Source organism: Stegastes partitus, unplaced genomic scaffold, assembly GCF_000690725.1.
Source record: "Stegastes partitus isolate 25-593 unplaced genomic scaffold, Stegastes_partitus-1.0.2 Scaffold935, whole genome shotgun sequence".
NCBI lineage: Eukaryota > Metazoa > Chordata > Actinopteri > Pomacentridae > Stegastes > Stegastes partitus.
Window position 1 is genome coordinate 36,528 of NW_007578666.1, and position 8,227 is coordinate 44,754.

The 8,227-nt window shown below is 43.5% G+C and overlaps 1 protein-coding gene across 2 annotated transcripts in view; it reads right to left on the reverse strand.

Annotated features, from left to right (window-relative positions):
* Positions 1–474: 474 nt before the first annotated feature.
* Positions 475–8,227, reverse strand: part of commd10 (COMM domain containing 10) — a 64,002-nt gene continuing 56,249 nt past the window's right edge. For both annotated transcript variants that reach the window (XM_008294059.1, XM_008294060.1), the window contains 2 exons: positions 1,309–1,368; positions 475–1,038 (listed from right to left, as the gene is read on the reverse strand). In XM_008294059.1, coding sequence (XP_008292281.1) covers positions 1,000–1,038; positions 1,309–1,368 — 99 coding nt within the window. In that variant the 3' untranslated portion in view covers positions 475–999. The remainder of the gene's footprint in view (positions 1,039–1,308; positions 1,369–8,227) is intronic.

Here is an 8,227-nt window from a genome sequence, read left to right on the forward strand (position 1 = left end):
ATATTTACAGACAAGTCAGCTGAGGCTCCTCGTCCTGCTCCTCAAAAGAGCGCAACAGGTAAGCGAGTCTGACAGCAAACGTATACAGGTGACAACTGATCAGACAAGACAGGTGACCTCTTGACGTTGATAAAAAGCCATAAATCAGTGGAGAGAGTGGAGCGGAGTTGTTGGGTTGAGTTCACCAAATCTCCACGGGACAAAAAAACAACAACACCACCACCTGGGGATCAGGGAAGTTCTCGAGCTCGGATTGTGAGGAATTTATGCACAAGTGCACATAAGGGCAGATCGGCGAACAAGGACAAATTCATGAACTCACATGCGTGCACAAACACCGACACACACACACACTCACACACACACACACACACGCTGGAGGTCCGCTGTGCCTCCCAGAACTCCCATCTGTTGAACCAGCAGTCCAGGTTGGTCTTAATGAGAAATAATGAGCCTTCACTAAATAACAACAGATTGGATGGATTTCACCTCCACTTCAGATTTTTTATTAGAATGGCATGAATCATAGTTTATTCTCAAAGTTACAAAATCCATTTGCTTCAAATCAAAACACATTCTGGCATTTGAGTTCCTTTTTTTTTTTCTCTTTTTCTTAGAGTACAAATGAAATTTTAAGATGACTTTTTTTTTTTCTGTTTTAGCATTTTACAGCTCATAAGTAATGAAAAGGGCAATCAGGCAATAAGTTACCAGAGAGTCTAGAAAAATGCTCCTAAGGAATTTGTTTAAGTGCGATTTATACTCTGACAGCGTAGAGAGAAATTTCCCACCGTAAAAAGTCGAAGCACAATCCCGTGTATCACACCGAGCCGTCGGTAACGAGCGCATACTTGGATTAAAAGAAACTCCTCCCTTCAAATTTGACATTTCTCTCTAATAAATCAGAGCGAGAATGGAATCGCTGGGTCCGCCGACAGCTGGCATAGCTGTCAGCGAAAAACGCTAACAACATGGTGGTTGTACAAAGAGCACCAGGCATCAAGTTAGGGAATCCAACTGTCCCTGCACGATTTCGAGCTGAAAGAAAAAGGGAGAAAAATGTTGAGTGTTGGGGGGGAAGAGGAAAAAAAATAAAAGTCCACAAAAGAAGCACAGATACTCAAAAAGCTGCAGAAAAGTCAGAAAGGCAGACAGAGAGAGGAGGGGTAACAAGGAGACAGGTAGGCAGGTAGATTTTTGTCAGGGCAACGTCTGCCAATCAGGACAAAACGCACTGAAACACAAAGATGCAGCGTGCAGCGTACGCAAAGGTGACATGAAAGTGGCGCTCACACACAACAAACTGACCTTGTTGTAGAACTCAAGCAGCTCCTGGTGGTTAAACTCCACAAAGACATTTTCTTGAACCTGCAGAGAGACGAAAGAGCAAGAAAGAGAAAGAGAGAGAGAGGAAAGGTCAGAGATGTCAGAGCGATGGGAACAAACAATCCAATACGGAGACCGAGTTCAGAAATGTACGAAAACAACATAAGCGATAAGAGCACATGCGTAAAAAGTCATGACTGAGACTTCTGGCTTCTTGTGCCTTCTGTAAAAAACCCTTCATTAATTATTACTACTCTCTGGCCAGTATGTACTATCCATCAGAGGAGAGTGTTTAAAAATACACCGAAGACGTAGAGAGGAGACCAGCAAACATTCTGTTGGCGGTATGACTTAAAATACGAACGAAAATGCTGCACGTGTACAAATGCAACGCTCATGTGGACACTACAGTGAAGCACATCAACTATTTTCCTGCTTTATATGTAAAAAAAGAAACTCCTCTTTGTGTTCTCGTCCACCTTATACAACATATTCAATCAGAATAGAAAGAAAAGCGCCGCACTTAGCAAGCATGTAGAGCGCAGTGTTTGCATTGAATTTCCAACTAAACGAGCCAAAACTAAACTAAAACTTCTGCCATTTCAATTTGCAAATATGTCGATAAGGAGCAAAAACAAGGTCTTGTTCGCTTTGTTCTCCCTTTTTTTTCCTTCCTTAAAGCTTTAAAAATATTGGCTGTTATAAAATCAGCAATGAAAACCAGTGTAATGATGGAACACGTAAGTTAAGCAGAGGGTTTTTTTCTTTCTTTTGCAGCATAATGGATGATGTAGTTTGTGTTTTATGATGTTGGAATACGTCGGTTAGATTTACGACCGCTGCTCGGATATTTCTGCGTTTGTTACATCTGTGTTGGGTTTCATGACGAATGCTGTGTTAATTCTGGAATGACAATTTATTACCGTAATACTCTAAAGTGCTTATTTTTAGGTTCACCCCGGAGCCTTTTCTTTTTTCCTCTCTCTTTCTGAAAAGGCTGCAGGCTTTTGGGGGGGAAAAGTGCCAAGAGGGGGGAACCAAATAAAAACCATAAGAAACCAAGGGCAACCAGCACCGGACTGTTATCATCATCATTATCATCATCAGCAGCAGCAGCCCATCAGAAACAAAGACTGAACAATAATCCACCCCCGTGATCAGGTGTAATGGCGAGACACTTTATCTACAACCATCATTGAGAAAATAGCTATAATATGTGGAATGGTTTCTGGGTAGCGCGGAATGAGAAGGGCAGTCTTGTAGCCACCCAAAGTGCACTCAGCGCTGTTAAACTGAACGCCGATAATGGCACCCAACTCCTCGGGCCGGCGAAGGGGGAAGAAAAAGAAAGGCCGAATGGAAGACAGACACAAACAAACAAACAGATAAAAGAAAGAAACCTTGTCTGGTCGTACGCTCCCCATCTACCATCTCCGGCTCTCCTCCCAGCGGTTTGGTGCTTTAGAGACTAAATGGGGCTCCGGGGGGGTTTGAAGCGAACTGGCTGGCTGGTTGGCTGGATGGGTGGGTGGAGGAAGGCCATGTGTCACGGCGAATTAACGACAGAGATATTAATTAGAAGCTACGTTACAAGTCCAGAACAGAGGGCCGTTATCTCTGGTCTCCAACTCCCCCAGCAGCTCCAGGAAAATGTAGGACAGCCTTGGATTTAGCGGAGGGAGCGCCGCAAGGACGGCCCAACAGGTAACAAAACAACTTGTTAAAGCGCCGCCACGGAGCGAGATACAATGAAAAGACGACGCACATCAAAGCAGCGCCACAAAGGTGACGAATAATTCTCAGAGGAAACGAGGTCCGGAAATGATTCGATTTGAAATAAAGAAGTGCGCGTACGGCGAAGGCGGCTGAGCGACGAACACCCTGGGCTTCCAGCAGCGCTAATCTGAGCGTCGGTTCACGCCAATCTTCTTCTATTGATCCTCGCTGCGGAAAACACTGTTATAATGAGGAAACCAGCGCTGCATAATAATTGGTTTGGGTTAATAGTCTTTAATGTGCTCGGGTCACAGCAACACCGGCAGCCTTGATGGAAAAACAGAAATAAACACTCATCAGACACCTGAGCTGTGTCTATTATTGTCTGACAGAGGTAAGACGGGGGGCAGCTTGTGTGTGTGAGAAATATGACGTGGATCAAAACTAAGCTACAAGAAAGTTAAGACAACAAACCAGACTGTAACGCTTTCTGCTTGTTACGCGAGGACTCGGGATGAAAGTGTGTTCATGCCTGTTTGTGCTTATGCGAGATTGACAGTGTTTTCTGTCGAGATATTCAAGGTACTGCTGGGTTGTGTGTGTGTGTGTGTGTGTGTGTGTGTTTGGCCCATCACATTGTTCCTCAGGGTTGAGAATTTACCAGGCAGTAACCCAACAAGGCTCTGACAGATCTAGGCTAACACTAATGGGGATAGGATGCATCATCCTCATCATCGCAGCCCTATACAACCACCACACACACACACACACACACACACACACATATACATACACTTCTTATCTGTCTGTGTGCCAAAACACTGTGTGTGTGTGTCAGGATACAGAAAACAGGATTAACCCATGAAGATAATCATAAATTCACTTCCATCTCGGTGTGCCATATGCGCCGCATGTTGGACCGTATCGCTACGATATAGGCTGCACGCTGAGGGAGATCAAACACGAGAGAGAATAAACTAACAAAGGAATAATTGAGAATGAATTAATAAAGGAAAAACAAACTCATAAAAGAAATCAAACTGAAGTTCTCCTCACTTATCCTTCAACTTTCGCCGCTGGACTAAATATTCCGTCGCAGCTCTCGGCGCACGCCTAATGGCTTCTGACAATTTTTACTTGATGAGACAAAGTCTGGAAGGGATAAAGACGCTCTTTGGGGATTACAGCGGAGCTCTTTGTGAGGATACCACCGTGATAACTCTGTAGTGTCTGGACACATAAATGACTGTTATGGCAAACTGTATATCATTTTCACATCTTTGGCCCTCCGTTCCTATCATTAATAATAGCGCAACTCATCGAGTTCATCTGGTTTCCTTGTAAAGCTCTGAGGATTATCACGACTTAGATGACTGAGAGTTTACAAAAACATCGAGCCAGTTGTAGCAATTTGTGATACGGCGGAGGAGAAAACACACGATCAGGTTTTACATCAAGAACAAAACTATGACCAAAACTGGCCGCCGATACATAAAAGTGCAAAGACCGACTTCCTGCTTCAGCTGAAACGTCTGCTCGCTGCAGCTGTGTCGTGAAGGATTATGAATGACATTCTGGGTGTGCTTTCTTTGGGATTTACTGTTCAAACAGCGGCACGACTGACAACTGAATCCAGCAGCGCCAACTTGATTCACCGCTCTGGCCCACATTGAAATTTCGAAACAATTACTGGCATGGACTGTTGAACGCGGTCCACAGATGATGAAGCCTCCCGTCTCTAGGAATTCCCTAAACTTTTCCTCCACCACCACCACTGTGGGGTTGACTTTTTTTTTTTATTTTAATTTTGTTTGTTTGTTTGGTGAAATGTTTGAGCAGCTATTAGATGGATTGCCACGGATACTGGCACGGATATGAGGCTGTACCCTGAGGATGAATCCCAGTAACTGCAGTGGTCCCCTGTCTTTTTTATCTGGAGCAGCAAGCACATCAACATTTTCAATTAAGCTGTGAAATATCTCAAAAACGTCCAAGTAGATTGAAATGAATTTTAATTTTGCCTTTTTCTCTAGTGCCACCAGGAGGTTCGTGATTCAGAATGAAACGTCGTGACAACTGTTAAAAGGATTTCCAGGCAGACGTTCATGGTGTGGTGAACTTTGTTGGTTGCCTGGCTTTCCATCTGGTGCCATTTTTTCCAGCGCTTCAGGTTGTCTGTCTAACAGGTCTGTTTTCGTTTCACAACCTGACAGAATCACTAATGTGACTGCAGGCTCTGCCTTGTATCTGGGCAGCCTATCTGAAGTCTTCGCTGCTCCGGAGTTTTGCCCTCTTGGACTTTGTGATGTTAAAATGTGTCCAGACATCTAGCAGTGAACACACTGAAAAGGGAATAGAAGTGGTGGCCAAAACAGTGGAAACAAAACCCAGACATTAGCAAAAAAAAAAATGAACTAGACCTTGCTTTAAATCTGAGGTAGGCAGTCATTTCTTTAGCATCACTGGGCAACAAAATCAATAACAACCTTTTGAAATATAATAATTTATGTGGTCTGAGAAGAAACTAGACTTCGGCAGCTAATCTTTCTTAGAAAGTCCAGCCTGTGATGGGAGGCTCTGGCCAATCACAGGTCTTAACAGAGAGGGGACGCTCCTGTTGACCTTTCAAAGCACACTAGGGGTGTTAATGACTGGTCATTAATCGATTCATTGCTGTTGAAACTTTTACAGATTAAAAACATATTTACTGTAAAAGATGAAAAGCATGCATGTTGGAAAATGTACTGTGGACTAGCTGTAGTACCAGGTTGTACCGCTCGCTGTTTACTGAGATTAAAGTTTAACACTGTAGTGACCCAGCGAGGTGGATGCTTGGACGACAGGCAGTTCCATGTTAGCGAGCAGAGAGCATTGTGGGAAGCTGTCTATCAGCGAGCCACCATGTCAAAGACTTCTGTGGTGGTCAACGGCTTCCTGCCTGAGCTCTCGTGTTCACGAGGAGTTGAAATCTACCAGGATAGCATTCCTATAGGCAAGTGGCTAAAGCAGGTAAATTGATTTTGAATGTCATCTACAGTCGTGACTCGATAATAAATGTAAAATCTTCTTTTATGTCGGATATCAAGGCTGTCAGATTGTCAAGGAGGGCTTGAGGCTGGAAGGCTCATTAGTTGTTAATTATTGGTCATAGTTGTTATAATAACTAGTAGGGCTGGTCCCAATAGCATTGTCTGCTCTCTGGATGTTCAGGCCCAATTAATGATGAATATCCAAATATTCGGTGCGGTCAGGGGACACTTCCACTCCGGGGCAGCGCTCCGACGGGGTGGAAGTGTCCGGAACCCACAGTCAGTACTTGGCTGCTGATGCTAGTTTAGTTAGCGCTCACACTTCTGTTTCCTCCATCGGTGGCGGCGGGGGAGTGGCAGATACGCTCCACCGTTACCATCCATGTTTACTTCTGTAAACACTGAGCACGCTCGCTGCGTGTGACGTCGTCGTGTCCTCTTCTGCGCATGCGGGACTCTTCTGGGTCGTATGAAGTTCACACAGCAGATCACATACAAGTCGTGTTTAATTGGAAATGTGAACAAACTCACAAAGAAATCCTCATTGAGCATCAAGTCCTGCAGTGTGAACGTAGCCAATCTGTGGGATTGTTCAGTCAGATAATACGCCGTTATCCTGATTGGTGACATTAAATGTCATGTTGGAGTCAGAATCCAAGGCTGTCGCTATGTTAAGGCTGTTTTTATGGGTTCTGTTCGTTTTTTTCCTAAAAACTGTCGAATAGCAAAGTTTAGGATTGTTAAGGGTCAGATTATTGAGTCACGACTGTATATGTAATTAGAAGCCGCTATCAGCATATGGGATACTGTACTCAATTTATTTTAATAATAAATTGATTACTAACTGATAACACAACTGACTATTGGCTAAGAAACTTGTTAAAAATTCTGCATCCCTACTACTCACCACTTTAGATGGTGGAAAGCCTGATTCAGTTATTGAAATTCCAGCTATTGCAGCATGAGCAAGTACTTAATAGAAATAAAATAAAATAAATCTCTGCCTAAAACTAAGAGTTCATCTGGTGTCGTCTCGCTGAGCAGCCTGTAACTGCTGTAGTGGTGCTACCAAGAGGGCCATTACATGTTATTCAACTTTAAGAGGTTTGTTGTAGTCTTCAATCAACCAATAAATGTATTCCAATTGATAAAAAATAAAAAAATAAAACAAAAATGACACTTTCAACAAGTGGTGCTTTTATCCCATCAAGTGGTTACTGGTGTCAGTTTGGACCACAGCGAACGGCAGAGTGGTAGTATTCCTACACCACAAGGAGTCCGTGTTAATGGGCCTGGGTGGACGCAAAAAAGCACTCTTCATCACATCTTGGCCTCAGTGTAATAAAATGTAGTTTGGATTTGAAATACACGTCAGAGCTGGGATTGTTTCACACAAACTGACTCTTTTTTTTTTCCAAACTTTTGACTGATAAAAGCAAGTAAAGGCTCAGCGAGAGTACGGCACTGGAGAGGGAGTAAAATATGACAACTGGGAGAGATTGACAAAAACAAAGAGGGTAGAGGAGAAATAAGTGGCACAGTGAAAGCCAGCGAAGAGGACAAAGTGAAGACACTCAATGACAGAGAATGATGGCTTAAGTAAAAGAATGAAAAACTGTGACGAGCCGAGAGAGAGACTTTGATTGCGACAAACAAGCGCCAGCAACCTCGGTAAACATCAAGCTATGAAGCAGTTAGCGACACAAAGAGTGTGTCTCACATCCATAAATATGAATTCAAACATAATATAACAGAGCTGTCTATAAATTCACTGAGAGAGAGAGAAGGAGAAGGGGACGAGACTCTTCAGAGTCTGGGTGAAGCCGTCTGCCGGGTGAAGCGATCTTAAAATATGCATGGCAAAGTCGATACCAGACAGATACGAAGTGAAGCAAATCAGGCTCAAGTGTCGACAACAAGTGCCAATCAATCTTCTGCAGAACGGTTAAATGACGTGTGTGGTTGTGTAATGGTTTGTGTGCCTTGGAGAGAGGTAGTGAAGTGAGTGGAGTCGCACTGAGCACACAAACACAGACCTGTGTAGTTCAGCAGAATTTAAGGCCTGCCACCATTTTGCTAAATCCTCTTATACAAGTTTAATGTTTCATTACCTCTGAAGACTACAGTCATTGGAACAGGGTACAGCGAGACGACAA